Source organism: Notamacropus eugenii, chromosome 5, assembly GCF_028372415.1.
Source record: "Notamacropus eugenii isolate mMacEug1 chromosome 5, mMacEug1.pri_v2, whole genome shotgun sequence".
In the NCBI taxonomy this organism is placed as follows: Eukaryota; Metazoa; Chordata; class Mammalia; order Diprotodontia; family Macropodidae; genus Notamacropus; species Notamacropus eugenii.
The window spans coordinates 69,800,295-69,815,773 of NC_092876.1; the positions used below are offsets into that span (position 1 = coordinate 69,800,295).

Below are 15,479 nucleotides of genomic sequence, written 5' to 3' on the forward strand. Positions count from 1 at the left end.
GCAGCGCGTGTGCAGGAACGCTCGGTGTTGCGGTGGTGGGCATATGTCGGGGGGCTTTTGCAGGTTGCCAGCCTGCTAGTGCGCGCTGGACGGTGCGTGGTGGGTGCGCACATGCGGGGCTGGGTTTTTGCAGAGTGTGCTGTGGACGCTGGAGTGTCGTGCGTGTGTGTGTGTGTGTGAGGGCCGCAGCTGTGCGCGTGGGTGTCCTGCGGAGGCATCCAGGTGGGCCAGTACCGAGCGCCCGGCTCCGCCGGTCAGTGCCGCAGGGAGTAGTCCAGAGTGGGAGGAGGGAGGAGGGAGGAGGAAGGGAGCATTCTCGCGGGAAGGCCCCAAATAGGGCCACGGCCCCTTTAAGGCGCTAGCTCCCTGGCGGCGGCCGGAAGTGTTGAAGCCCGGACTGGCGGCGCTGGTGGCTGCGGCAGCGGCGGTTTCTGCGCATGCTCCGTCGGCCTCCCGAACTCGCCGCCCGCCGCCCGCCCGCCGGAGACGGTGAGGAGGAGGAGGGGGGAGGGGTGGGCGCGCGGGCTGCGGCGGGGGTGGGGGGTGGAGGCGGGAGCGGGGGCCACGCGGCGGGAGGGGAGGCGAGGCGAGCGCGGAGGGGGAGGGGAGGCGAGAGGCGGGGGGGCTGCCTCCGCGGGCGCCTCCCCACGCCCCGTGCGTGCCGCCGCCGGGGGAGCGAGCGGACGTCGCGGCGCCGCGGGGGGGGGGGTGACGGGGGCGGGGGAGCGACGAGGCGACGCTGCCGCGGCCGCCGTGACCGCCGCCGCCGCCGGCGGGGCCGCGCGAGCCCCGAGGGGGGGAGGGAGAGAGGCAGGCCGCGCGCGCCCCCGGCCCGGCCCCCGCCCGCCCTCCCGCCTCGGCACGCGCGTCCCCGCCCCGCCCTGGCCCGGCCACAGCCCCCGGAGCGAGCCCCCGCGGAGCTCGCGCGCCCCGGGCCCAGGCAGGGCGAGGCAGGGCCGGGCAGCGAGCGGGCCGAGCGCGGAGCTGCCCCGGCCGGGGGCCCGGTGCCTGGCGGGGAGCTCAGGGCCGATGAGGCCTTGTTACAGGGGAGGAAACTGAGGTCGGGGAGCCGGCCCAAGGTCACCCGGGGGGGCCGCGTCAGAGCCAGGATGGGGAGGCAGGGGGGGAGCAAGCGTTCGGGCAGCGCCTACTACGTGCCAGGCCCCGCGCGCAGCGTTGTAGCAGGGAGCTCTCCTTTGATCCTCTCTGCCCGAGGATTCGAACCCAGGCCCTCCGGCCCCAGAGCCGTGGAAGCGTGCAGAGGGGCTGCTGGGCGACCCTCCCCCACCTCTGCTTCCGAGGCCAGACCCCCGTGCGGCTGCAGACCCCTCCCCCTCTGCGGGTGTTACTGGAGGATCCATTCCCAGGTCAGAGGTCAAGGAAGGAGCCAGGGTCCACCTCCGTGTGGATCAGAGTTGGGGGCTGCAGGAGGAGCCAGGCGCACCACCAGGGACCCTCTGATAGAGCATCCTTGCCATGGAAACAAACATTTAGAAAAGGGGCACAGCATCCAAGGGATCGCCCGGTCTTGAACCGAAGAGGAGGCTTTTTCTTTCATCTGCTACAGTATCCATCCGAGAAGTCTTTTCTTTGGCTTCCCTAGGTTCTCCCCTCCCCCAGTCCACACTGAGGTTACCTTCCTTGTCCTCTCCTGTATGTCCCTGGTTGTTTACACGTTGTCCGCCCCCTCCGCCTTAGAAGGAGAGCTCCTTGAGGGCAGATGTGGTTCTCCACCTTCTTTGTGTCCTTCCCACCTAGCACGGTGCGTGGCACATAGGCCTAGAAGCTGGACGTGGGATTTCATTGATAGGGGAACCCCCAGAGGGGAAAGCTCTGGCGGAGCAGGGCAGCACCTTCTCTTCCACTGACAGGTTTTAGAGAGTTGCAGGGAGCAGAGGTGTTAGGCCCAAAGCAGATTAAAATGGAATTGGGAAAGGGTTGAAAAAATAAAAATACAGTAAAACTAATGCCTGCTTTTCTGAGTCAGGATGTGGTGCTCAGGGAGCCTTCTGTGGGCCCTGTTTCTGTTTCACTTTGACACCCCAGGCCTGCAGCATTGAGAGGTTGGTTGACTGACTTCAGGAACATGAAGTCAGTATGCATCAGAGGCGGGCTTAGAACTCAGGCCAGCTTTGTCTCCACTATGCTGTAGACATATAATATGTAAACAGTAAGTGCTTGTTGACTGGCTGCGCAGTCATTAAGTGCCTACTGTATGGGAATACAAAGGATTAAAAAAAAAAAGCCAGTCTCTGCCTTCAAAGAATTTACATTCTAACTGGGAAACTACTCGGAAAAATAAAAACAAAAGACATACCAGGTACCTGCTGTGCCATAGCTGTAGGTGCTAGCCACTGGAGGGAGGAAGTTAGGAAATGCCTCCTGTAGGATATGGTGAATGAGCCCAGGAGGCCAAGAATTCCAAGACTTGCAGATGAGAAGGGAGCCACTCCAGGTGGGGGGAACTGTGCAAAGGCACCCAGACAGAAGATGGGAAGAGCAGGTGATTAGGTCAGTTTGGCTGAAACCTAGCAAGCTGGAAGGGAGCCTAGAGAAGTAGGCCAGAGGTGGACTTGGAAGGGCCTTAAATGCCAGGCTGAGCAGTTTGTAACCTGGATGACTAGAAGGCTGGTGGTGTCCTTAAGAGAAATAAGGACTTTGGGAAACGGGTGGGATTTGGAAGGAAAGATGAGTTCTATTTTGAGTCAGAAGTACCAACAGCACATTCATTAGGAAATATCCAATAGTTACTTGGTGATCAGGAGTGGACTAGGGGTCATCTGCCTGGAGAGAATTGAACTTAAGGGAGCTGATAAGGTCATTGGGAGGGAGGGAAGGAAGAGGGCCTGGTAGAGAGCCTTGGGGTACACTTACAGGCAGTGATCCAGAGTAAGAGCTGAACAGATGGGAAAGCCAAGAGAGGAGAGTATCCCAGTGGAGAGGATGATCTAACTGAAATGTTATGAATGGGCAACAGTGTCAAATGCAGGGGTGGAAGAGGTCTGGGAGAAGGAAAAGTATTCAGGGATTGAAAGCTTGCCCCCATGCCTTGGAGGACCCTTCTGTGTCAGGGTCTGGGAAGGAGCCCAGCTTGCTCGGAGGCATCGTAGTGAAGTGCAAAGGGTACTACATGTGGAGTTGGAACTTGGGTTAAAATCCTGGCACTGCCTTCTGCTACATGTGTGATCTTGGGCAAACCCCTTAGCGCTTTAATAAAATGAAGTTGTTGGACTGGAACAGGATTCTCAACCCTTTTTTGTGTCATGGACGCTTTTGGCATACTGGTTGATAAATAAGCATTTGTTAAGCATCTACTATGTGCCAGGCTCTGTGCCACACACTTTTACAAACATTGTCTTGTTTAATAAGCCTGTGGACCTCTTCTCAGGATATTTGTTACCTACATTCAAAGACAAAATTTTTTTTTTCCATCCAAGTTCATCCTTGAAATCTATCCATGGATCCTAGTTAAAAACCCCTGGTGCAATGATCTTTACGGTCCTTTGTGGTTCTAAAGCTGCACTTACTAGAATGTTAGCTCCTTAGAAATCATAGAAACAGTCAACAATTTCATTCAAGAGAATGACAATAATGAGACAACATACCAAATCTTATGGGATAGAATGTTAGCTCCTTGAAGTAGGGGTTGATTTTGCTCCCTGATGACCCTGTACCACCAGACATTTAGTAAGTTTTTAATAAATGCTTGTGGATTGATTGATTGAGTCTGAGTTGGTATATCTTCTCCCAGGGGACTGAGAAAGTAGACCTTTTGGGAGATTTCAATGGAAAGGATCAAGGGCTGAATTTCCAGCTAGGAAAGCATGTGAACAAATCCCATCTCAGACACTAACTAACCAGGGCCTGATCACCTCACCTTTACTGAACTTAGGGAATCTCATCTGTAAAAAGGGGACAATTCCTACACCACCTTCCTCACACAGTTGTTGTGAGGCTCAAATGAGGAAATAGATGTAAGGCCCTTGGTAGATATTTTCTTCTTCAGTTAACTTTATTGAAGGAATTCTCCCCTTCCCCCATTCCAGGATGTGAGCAAAGGCATGCAGGGGTCCCCTACTATTTGAGGGGGTCAGGGAAGAAGCATAGGAAGATAGTAGAATATCCCCTCCAATACTGGGATGGGAGGAGGAAAAAGGAAGGAAAAGAAGCCTTCTGAGGTAAGGCCTTGAGACGAAGAGAAATTTAATTTAGTTCAACCTTGACTGGCCATCTAGGTGTGCTACTTAACCTCTCTGGGCCCTAGGGGACACTCTAAGACTATAAATTGCCAGGAAGGTTCTGAACTGCCTTGGTAGAGGGAATTTTCCTCATCCTTGAGGAAAGTGATGAAATCTCAGCCAGTCTCCATGCCCTAAGAACTGTTCTTGATCTTGAGGGCAATGCAGAAATGAATTAAGAAAATGCCTCAATCTTCAAGGAATTGAGGGTTTTTTAAAGTTTTTAAAAAATCGTTTCCACCATTTCCCCTCTCCTCTTCTTAATTGAACCGTCCCTGTATAACAAAAAAAACAATGAAGCAAAAGCACCAGGTAACTGGCTATCTGACTGCACAGCATTCTTCCTGGGCACCCCACACCTCTGAGAGGAGGGAGGCATAAGTTTCATTTTTTATACTGGGGGACTATGACTGTTTTTTCAAGGACCTAATTCAGCTTTTTTTGAATGGTCTTTCCATTTATATTATAGCAATTGTGTATGTTCTTTTGGTTCTCCCTGTTTCACTCTACATCAGTTCATACAACTTTCCCAGTATTTCTCTGAATTCCTCATTTGTCATTTCTTTCTGCACAACAGTACTTCATTACATTCATTCACTACCGTTTATCCAGCCATTCAGTTTCACACAGACTTATTCTGGTTCTCAGTTCTGGCTTTTAATTCGAGTTGTAATCCCTTAAACCCCACTGGGATGGCTCTTTGTGCAACTCTGCCTCACTTCAAGACATCACTTGGGATGTCATTGAATAAACAACAGTGGGATGACCTTACCAAGCTCCCCATTGACCACTCATTTATTCCCCTCTAGAAGAGTGATTTCCAAGCAGCTTTTCAGAAAGCTCTGCTATTCCTAAGATGTTAGCTATTACCCTGACTGTGGTTCTTTGTAGCTTAATTTCCCTTGATCTTTGCTTTGAATTAATGTGAAGGGATAAAGGGGATGAGGATGAGGGAGGTGTGGGAATGTGTACCTCAAGCATACCTTTAACACAAGAATTGACCAGGTATAAACTGCTTAGTGTATCTCCCAGCCCAAAGACTAAAGTTTTCCCTACCTTTACTGTTACAAGTTCAACGATGGTTGGGTTAATTGTTTTCAAAATTTAAAAATGTTTTCTAAATACCTTATAATCTCTACTTTTCTTATCCTTCAAATTCCAGACCTCATAGCCTTGCTACATTGAGCACAATAAGCATATTCCTCTGGTTTAGACATTGTTTTCTTGTAACTTTTAGGAGAAACACAAAAGCCTGAATTTAATTTTGAGTAGATCAGTTCCCATATGTTGACCTGTTATCTAAACAATCAAAGTCTCTTTTTTCACCATGTCCTGTTTGTCTTTTGAGAATAAGAATGGGGAAATCATTTTTAGTTTTCCTTCCACTTTGATTTCCCTTCTAAACCAGGATGGGGTTCTCAGTGATGTCAAGGCATTATGGATATTTGAGGGCCTTTCCATAAAATACCCAATGAAACTTCATTCCTCTCTTGCCCCAGGAGTTTTTGTTGTCATGAACAATAGCCACACTTCATTTTGCATTCAGCCTTGCCTTTAGCTCATACTGTAATAAGAAGTGCTAGTTTTGGATTGCTTGCTGGGAATGTGGCCTTTTGGGTGATAAAGGAACATCCCTTTCTCAAACTTGCCTCTGGAAGAACATAAGAATTGTTGTATTGGATCAGATTCTTGGTTTTATCAGCCTGGTGCTCTGACACACTGATTTTTGTTTTGTGGAAGGACATCCGTAGTACCGAACACCGAAGTTAGAGTCTATGGACCTGGGTTCTAATTACCCTTACTGCCAGTGTTAACTTGGGCAAGTAATTTATATTTATGGGTAAATAATTTTACATGTATTTTTCATTTGTAAAATGAAGGGGTTAGACTAGATGGCTTTTAGGTGTTCCTTCAGGTCTGAATCTATGGTAACTAGTATAAATGCTCCAGAAGCGAGTATGGGTACCCTCAATATGTAGTTTTAGTTCATAGCATATTGTGGTCTTGACATCCATGAAATTAATCTTAGACCTTTTGGAATCTATTTTCCACTAATACCACCTTTTGGAGGTACCAAATGCTACATTTTCATGCAGCACTTAGAAAAGCATTATTTGTATTTTTTCCAAGTTTACGTCATTCAAGAGGTGTTTTTCTTTTTAAAGCATTTGCTGATATCTTGTATTTTCATATGACTTTCATTTCTGAATATTCCCCCCACCCCACCCCCCACAGTGAGGCATCATAAGATCATAGATATAGAGTTGGTAACAAAGAAGAAAGAGGGGGAAGAAAAAGCAATTCTGCAGAACAAACCAACACATCAATCAAATTTGACAGGACCTGGAATGTTCCACCCATGGTTCTCCACCTCTGCCAAGAAGGAAGGGAGGGTGTGTTTTATTTCACAGGTGCTCTTATCACTGGAATTAAGGGATTTTCTTAATTCTGGGGCATGGTGAAAGGCTGTGTTCACTTAAGTCCTACCCTTTATGATTTTTAAATGGATTACATCTCTCTCTGGATGGGAGGGCATTAATCTATTCTGTTATCACATAGCAGCCTCATCCTCTTGGTTAATGTTTCTGTTGCTGTAATCGAATGCATCAATCAAGCAGGCAGACATTTATTACATGTGTTAGTTTCTTTATCTTTCATCGCTTCATGATGACCACTCAAGAAATGTAAATAAGTTTCAGAAGGATTTATATAATTTGCTGGTCAGCCTTTGACTGACTACCTTGCCTTGCTCTCCACAGTGATGAGGATAAACCTCCTTTCTCTTCTGGCTCCCACCTCCAACCCCATACTTTTCATTCTCAGCAAGTGATCTCATATGACATTACTGAAAAGATTGAAGCCACTTCTCTTGAACTGTCTTCCTCTTTCTTCCCCTTTGCTGCTAAATGTCCAGAAAAAACAGCCTACACTCCCCACCTTCACTTCCACACAACCCCTTGAACTCTAGTCTCCTTTAATCTGGCTTCCATTGCCACTGAAACAACCCTTTCCTAAGACATCCATGAACTTACTGCCTTTTCTCAGTTTTCCTCCACTATTGCCCCCCTACCCCCCATAATTCTCTCCTCCTCAGGCTTTCAAGATACTGCTTTCTTCTCATTGTCTTCTTAAACCTGTCTAACCACTCCAAAGTCAGCTTTCCAGGTTGAGCTGCCTCCTCTTCCCATCTCATCTCAAAGAGTGGGTGTTTCTCAGTCCTCCTCTTTCTCTTTAAGCTGTTTTTTGAAGAACACATTCTCTACCCTGGCTCCTGTTGATTGCTTCCATTCAGATGACTCCCCAGTTTTCTTCTCTAGACCCATTTTCCTCCCTAAGTGCCTAGGCTGGAGGGGGAGAAATTTTGAGATAGGGAGACCAATCAGGGGCAGGACCAGAGTCCAGCTAAAAGATGATGAGGGCCTCGACCAGGATGATGGCTGTTCACCAGCTGAAAATGATCTCATCCGTCTCAGATTTTCTTGGAGTGCTTTAGGCTTTGACTATGCCTTCTTTTATACTTTATATACAATTTTTACTCCCAAATTCTAGATTATAATAAGCTTGAGAGAAAGGACCTTGAGCATTTTTCCATCTTGGTATCTTTAATGCATTTCTTTGCCCACAGAAGTCACTTAACAAATTTTTGTTGAATAAAATATTATAATATAAAAAAATATATAAGTAAAAGTGGAAGTGGGGGAAGAGGTAAGGAGTTTCAGCAAGTTTTTAACCTTTTGAGCTTAGTTTAGTGTAGAGTATACACCCAGCATCCTTCAAAACAACCTTTGGTATTGATGCCAGAGATGAAATACCGGATTGGAAGAATCATGAATCAAAATGCCAGAACAGTATAACAAACATCTATTAAGTGCTACTCTCTGTTTGCTGGTGGAGCTGTGAAGTTTTGATAAGACATAATCCCTGCCCCTGTGTGGTTTATGGTCTAATAGAATCAGACCCAATATGGTGGTTCTTAATGAGTTGTCTGTACTTTTGTGTCATGTTTTGTTTTGAATTATATTAAGAGCTATAACATCCAGTTGCTTCAGTTTTTCTCCAATCTGGGAGAATGTGAATATCAGAGCATGGCCCCAAGTTGCAGTAGGTGAAGATGTCTCTATGCTGGGTCACCCGATTGCTTGAGAGGATTTAGACATACGTATATTTTTGGACCTAAATTGGCTGAGGTGTAAAGAATTTAGGAGCTGGGAGTTTGAAGCTGTTGCAAGCTCAGCTACCAAGAGCTCCTGAATAAAGTTTTGCTGGATGCCCCACCTAAAAGTAAGCTTGCCCTCCTCATATTTCCATCAAACATTTTGGATCTTTCAAGTGAAGGTGCAGGCATCTACTATGAACGGTCCCCAAGAGCAGGGCTGGATTGGAACCAAGAACCAAAACAAAAGGAGGTCCTGTATTGGTGGTTTCTTAGAGCAGGTTTTCAGGTCTTAGGTTTTCCTAAGATGATTCCTTATAGAGCCTGGTTCTTCATGGTATCTTGTGGCGAGTCTGTGATGGGAGTAGACTGAAGCCTTCTTGGAAGGCATTCTCTTATTCCCCATAGATTACAAGGAAAAGCATTATTAAGCACTTACTGTTTGCCAAGCTCCAAGTAAAAGCTGAGAAATGCTATTACCAAATTGAAGATGATCCCCACCCTCAAGGAATTTGATTTTAATGGATGAAACTTATTGGGGCAACGAGCCTTGGGAGAGGAGGTGAGCGCACCCCTGCCGGCAGCAATGGCAGCACTAGTTTGGTTATAGTCCTAGTGTCTAGTGGGGAGGTTTTTTGCCTCAGATGCTTACTAGCTATCTGTGTGACCTAGGAAGTCAGTTAACATCCCTCAGTTTCCTCATCAATAAAATAGGAATAATAATAGTACCTTCCTTTCACGGTTGATGTGAAAATAAAATAAGACAGTGTTTGTAAAGTTCTTAGCACAGTGCCTTGCACTGAGTAGTCATTAATAAGTACTGTTTTTTTAAAGATGGCCCCAGATGAAAAATAGTATGCCCTGCATTCTTTCCTTTTAACTCATTTTCTCCCCCTCTTTTATTTTCTGCTCTGTCCTTTTTCTCTGTTCCTTCCCTTAGTTGTTGTTAGTAGTACATGAGGCATAGTGAACTTTTGCATAGAACCCTCTTCCTACTTGGGGCTAAATAAGTATTGATACTATACCCTAGAGTAATTCAATTCAGTGGGTGTTTTATTAATATAGTATTGGCATTGTGTTTTCCAAAAAAGGAAACATTCAAGGACCTTCTCTTACTATTATCTTACTTGCCCCTAAGATAACTCAATAAACCTTTATTTCGTTGTTCAGTCAGTACAGTTGTGTCCAACTCTTTCATGATCCCATTTGGGTTTTTTTTGGCAGTTACTGGAGCAGTTCACCATTTCCTTCTCCAATTCATTTTATGGATAAAGAAACTAAGGCAAACAGGGTGAAGAGATTTGCCCCAGGGTCACACAGGTAGGAAGAAAGTTTCTGAGACCAGATGAGTCTTCCTGACTGCAGGCCTGGTGCTCTATCCACTGCACCACCTAGCTGCCCAAGCATTTACTGAGTGCCAACTATGTGCCAGACCTTGTGCTAAATACACTGGAGATGCAAAGAAAGGTAAAAGACAGTCCTCTGCTCTCAAAGAGCTCCCGGTCCAGTGGGAAAGATAACAAGCAAATAACTGTATACAAACAAGTCATTTAGAGGGTAAATTGGAAATAATCAACAAAAAGGAGGGGCTGGAGAAGGCTTGTTGTAGAAGGTGGGATTGTAGTTGGGACTTGAAGCCATGGAAGTCAAGAGGCAGAGATGAGGAGGGAGAGTTCCAGGCTTGGGGGCAGCCAGGAGCACAATGTCACTGGAATTCAGAGGACATGGAGGAATGTTGTTGTCCTTCCTTCTGGAAGAAGACCATGACATCAGGAAAGTGATGCTGTGACTTGCAGATGAATTGGGTTTAAGTGAGGGAGGGCTGAGCAAAGTCACCAGCCTCACTTTTCCTCTAGAACTCTGTGTGTCCAATGGCCAAATATGGATCAGGACGATTGGAAATGGCCTCTGGAGTGTAATGTAGAAGACTTGAAAAGGATGGGGGCAAGGGGAAGTTATAAAGGGCTTTAAATGTCAAACAGCATTTTATAGTTGATCCTGGAGGTCATAGGGAGCTACAAGGAGTTTGTTGAATAGAGGAGTTTATTCAATAGAGTCTGACGTGGTCAGATCTGTCTTTTAGGAATATCAATTTAGTGGCTGAATGGAGAGTGAGCTGAACTGGAGAGATACTTGAGGCAGGCACAGCCATGAGCAGCTGGTGCAGTAGTCCAGGTGTGTGGGGATGAGGGCCTGTATCCCAGGGGTGACAGTGTTAGAGGAGAGAAGGGGGTGTATTCAGACGTGTCACAAAGATAAAAGTTAACAGTCCTTGACAACAGATTGAATATGGGGGGAAGTAAAATAGAGTGAAGACATCACAGTGGTTTGGGGGCTGCAGTGAGACAGCTCAGTTTCTTTTTTGCTGGAGGCAGGATAGTGCAGTAGAAAGAACCCTGATTTTTGATGTCAGAGGACCAGGGTTCAGATCCTGGCTCTGCTGCTTCCTATCTCTATGGCCTGAAAGTTGGTCTGGGTCTCAGTTCCTCATCAGTAAAATGAAGGAGCTGCTTTAGATGATCCCTGGTCCATTCCAGCCCCAAATCTATCAGCCTGTGATTTTTTACCTCTCTGGGCCTGGTTTTTCATCTAGTTGTATTAGAAAACCCCTTTCTACTCTGAGTTTATGATGCTTTAATCCTATGAGAATAAAGAGGACTGTAGACAGTGGTGTACTGGTAAATGATCTCTGAAAAAAAAAATGCTCACCATATTCTTTTAAGTTTAATCTGTATTATTAACATTTTTTTCCATTACTTTCTAAATCTAGACAGTCAACAAAACAGTAGATTAAACCCTGATTTGTATCATTTGCCAATGCTGGAGGTGTAAATGGTCACACTGAAAATTTAACAACCAGCTCTCCAGAACCTGTCCAAGCTGGCTCCAGCCCATCCCTGATTGTAGGATTATCCAATGCATCATGGGGTGGTGGTGGAAAGAGAACTGGCCTTAGGGTCAGGAAGACCTTCATTCCAAATCTGCCTCTACCACTTATGTGGGCAAGTCACCTAATTCCTCAGAGCCTCAGTTCCCTGCAACAGCTACCTCATAGGTCCTAGGAGATCCTGCCTGTAAAGTATATTGCTAGTGTTAACAGAGGTAGGGCTGGTAGGTGGTACCCACCACCAGACCTCTGCTTAGGTCCTTCTGAACATGGTACTTTCCTTGAAGTTCCTGAATTTTAGATGGCAACATCTATTTGCTTCCTCCCCAAGCCGGGCTTTGTGGAGCTTCCCCTGTGTATGTTAGAGCCTAGCCCAGTGCCTGGTACATAGTAGGTACTTAAATGTTTACTGACTGAAATGGTCTCTTCCCTTTGAGAGCTTACACTCTTGGGAGGAGAGCATATCTATATACCCGGTCTATATGACAAATATTTACAGTATGTACACACATGCTGAGGGCTAGCTGGATGGAAGCCTCAGCCTCACTTTTCCCATAGCCCTTATTCTGGACTGGGAAGCTCAGATTCTCAAGGATCCCTGCTTGGTGCTTGCCATGCTCTGGCTGACCTTCTTCCCCCTGGCCCCTACTGCCTGAAGACCAAGGCTGTTACATTTCCCTCCCCCAAGGTTCTTTGGTACCTTTAAGAGGTCGGGGGATGTCCCTGTCAAGCCCTCACTGATTATGTTCCCTCAGTTTTATAGTCTAAGCACCCCAGTTCCATTTAGCCCCTTAAATCAGATGAGTTTCTACAAAGAAATATTTACTTCGAAGGTAGAACAAGTATGAACAAACCTCCATTTTTCCTCAACCCAATGCTTGGAGGGCAGAGTCACCCCTGCACCACTCAGTCTCTGGGGGAAGGAGGAAAATCAGTGTTACAGCTTCACCCAGTTCCTATGTAGCATTCCTGATGGAACTTCATCCCTTACAGAGTTCTCAGCCTCCCGACTTCATGTGAAAGATGGCCAATGCTGAAGTGAGTGTCCCTGTGGGGGATGTAGTTGTGGTGCCGACCGAGGGGAGCCAGGGGGAGAACCCCGAAGACACCAAAACCCAGGTGATCTTGCAGTTACAGCCTGTGCAGCAAGGGTAAGTGAGCAACGCTTTGGATACTCTGGAAACCTGGAGAGCTGTGGAGAGCAAGGGAGAGAGCACTCAGCTGGCCTTCTTTCTTCTGATATCCTGGCCTGGGTCATTAGTGACGGTTCTGGCAGCCACACAACCTTGCTATTAGGCTTGGATTTAGGGATGAATCAAGGAAGGGACCTACAGAGATGTCCCCTTTCTTGTTGAAAAGGTCTTTGGACCCTCATGAAAATGGCAACCAAATACTTTTTAAAAGACTTGCCATCTGCAAAGCACTACGCTAGGTTCTGTAGGCAGTGGTGTGCTGGAATAGCTTGTACTTAGGCTGTTAAATTTTCACTGTGAGCATTTACACCTCGAAAATTGGCAAATACAGCATATGGGCTTGATTTATTGACTTGTTGATTGTGGAGACTTAAGAAGGTGATGGAAAAATGTGAGTAATGCAGATTAAACTTAAAGATTTTTCCTAGGTCCAGTTATTTTTTTTTTCAAATGAGCTGGTTGTTAAACATTTCCCAGCACCACACTGGCTGTAGTGAATACCCCTGTGGATCTCACAATCTGTTTGCAGAAAGGAAGACTTCATAAGAAGGTAGAGTTATGAGGCAGTATACTTGGAAAGGGTTAGTTTCTTGGGCTGCCATGATGATCAGGGGAGGTTTCACAGAGCATGTGGGATCTGAATTGGATTTAAAAGGATGAGTAGAAATTAAGCATGCAGAAATGACCAGAGGGGTATGAGGAGACGTTTTAGAAACAGTTTCTTCTCAAAATAAGGGTCCCAACAATCACACATACTCAAATCGGCCATCATGATATTTAATTTTGTCTTCCAAACCTCTGAGAGATTCCTTGGCCTCAGAGTGTCAGCCTTTGTCAGTAGAATATACTTCCTGGAATCTAACCTGACTCCTTCCTGTTTGGAATTTGGGGTTTTTTTCCCAGTGATGCAATGGTGTGATAATTTATTACTGTTTTTAAAAAAAAACATTTTAGGCAATGGCAGTTTATGGTCATGAAAATAATAATATGGCATTCATTCAGATGACTTTTCTTGCTCTGCCCTTAGTTGATACTCTCTTTTAAAGGTTTTATTGGTGTCTTTTTTATTTTATACTAGACATTTACTAATATACCACATCCCACACACGTTGAACCTTCCCCTCAACAAAGAATAACAGTTGAGCAAAGCAAAACTTTAAAATGATAAAATGACATCATCCAGTAGTGTGTGCCTCCTCCAGTCCTGTAGTCCCCCCACCTTTCTGCCTGGGGAAGGAAATGTGCTTCATCCTAGGTTAGAAAGGAGCTGGTTGAGCTCTGCATCAGGAGAACTTCCCAGTGGTCAGTAGTTTCCAAAGTGGAATGGGCAGCCTCCAGAGCTGGTGGGTTTCCATCCTCCCTGAAGGTCTTTGGGTACAGGCTAGATAATGGTGTGTCAGGTGTTCCGGATGTTATCGTTCCATTTATATATGGTTTGAACTGGATGGTCATTGAAGTTCCCTCCAAGCCTCATATCACATGATTTTGTGACCACCTCATAGTCATCATTTCTTACTTCACAGTAATAGTCTGTTACCTTCATTTACCAATTTCTTTGGGGAAGCTTGGTGGCACAGTAGATAGAGCACAGGGCCTAGAGTCAGGAAGACCTGAATTCAAATCCAGCTGCAAACACTTATTAGCAGTGTAATCCTGGGCAAATCACTTAACCCTGTTTGCCTCTGCTCCTCATCTGTAAAATGAACTAGAGAAGGAAATGACAAACCTCTCCAGTGTCTTTGACAAGAAAACCCCAAATGGGGTCACAAAGAGTCAGACTGAAACAACTGAGCAACACCAACCACCAGTTTCTTTAGTCATTTTCTAGCCAAGTGGCCATTTTTTTGCCATCACAGAGGCACTGCTATAAATATATTTGTAGATATATTGTAGATATAGGACCCTTCTGTCTTTGACCTCTACAGACTCCGTCTTCATAGACGTAGTTCCTTTCATCTCTCTTTGGTTCTATCTCTTCGTTGCTTTCATTGTATTGCTTTTTGGGGGTTCTTTTTGGGTCTGAACACTCTCGTAGTCTCCTTGGGCATAGGCCCTCCCATTGAAGGGTGGAAATAGTTTCCCTGTGTTCATTTAGAACTAGTTACTGTTCCTGTAGACAGAATGACACTTGTTAACAGCTAAATTAGCCAGAAACAAAAAACAAAAACCAGCTTCTTTTAGGATTTTTTGACACAGATACTAAGGTTTTTGTGAGGTTGAGTTAAGGGATTGATTTCCAATTGTTTAATATAGCTAGGAGCTTTTAAATAAGTAGGGTGTTTTTTTTTTAAACAAAAGGAAGAACTGGTGATGTGCATAATGCAAATATATTCTGTAAGCAATTCAGAAGGCTCTTAGAAGGCCTGAGGACATTAGGATTCCACCACCATTCTCCTATTTTCCCAGTGCCCATAGTGCTTTCACATAATGGTTAGTATAGTAAACACTATATAAATGTTAGCTGTCATTATCATCATCATTATTATTATTAAATAGATGTTTTCAAATTTAATTGAATTTTGCAGCATACTTATGAGGTTGAGATTGAATACAGGTTTATTTTAGATTCATAATGAAGTACTCCTTAGTGTCTCAGTATGAAGTAGAAATGACCCTGGGTCCCATCCACTCACCCAAGTTAATTACTTTTAATTTCATTTATTTAATTAATTTATTTATTTTATTTATTCCTTTCCACCCCCTACCTAGACTCAAACATGAAATATTCCCCTCCCCTTATTGATTCCTCTCTTATCATAGGGAAAATTTTGAGTACCTGCATCTGACTGGACATGCTTTGTTGGATATCCATGTTTTCTTCTCCCTATTACTGAGACGGGAGGTTATGTTTCCTTCTTTTTCTGGAACCAAGATTGGTCAATGGTTAGTTTGAATTTGGCAGCATTTTAGTATGACTTCCATTTGCAACTAGAGTAATTATTTATATGATTCTCTTGATTTTATGCTTTTTAACTCTGCGTTAGTTCATACAAATTCATCATGTTTTC

General features: G+C 45.3%; 1 protein-coding gene across 6 annotated transcripts in view; it reads left to right on the top strand.

Moving 5' to 3' along the window:
• The first annotated feature begins 335 nt into the window (after positions 1-335).
• The window catches only part of GMEB1 (glucocorticoid modulatory element binding protein 1), a 45,778-nt gene continuing 30,634 nt past the window's right edge, over positions 336-15,479 (top strand). For 4 of the 6 annotated variants that reach the window (XM_072609593.1, XM_072609597.1, XM_072609596.1 and 1 more), the window contains exons 1-2: positions 336-489; positions 12,272-12,429. In XM_072609593.1, the coding sequence (XP_072465694.1) occupies positions 12,302-12,429 (128 nt within the window). In that variant the 5' untranslated portion in view covers positions 336-489; positions 12,272-12,301. Of the gene's footprint in view, positions 490-9,615; positions 9,712-12,271; positions 12,430-15,479 lie in introns of those variants that run through there. The other 2 variants (XM_072609599.1, XM_072609594.1) reach the window with 2 other exon arrangements.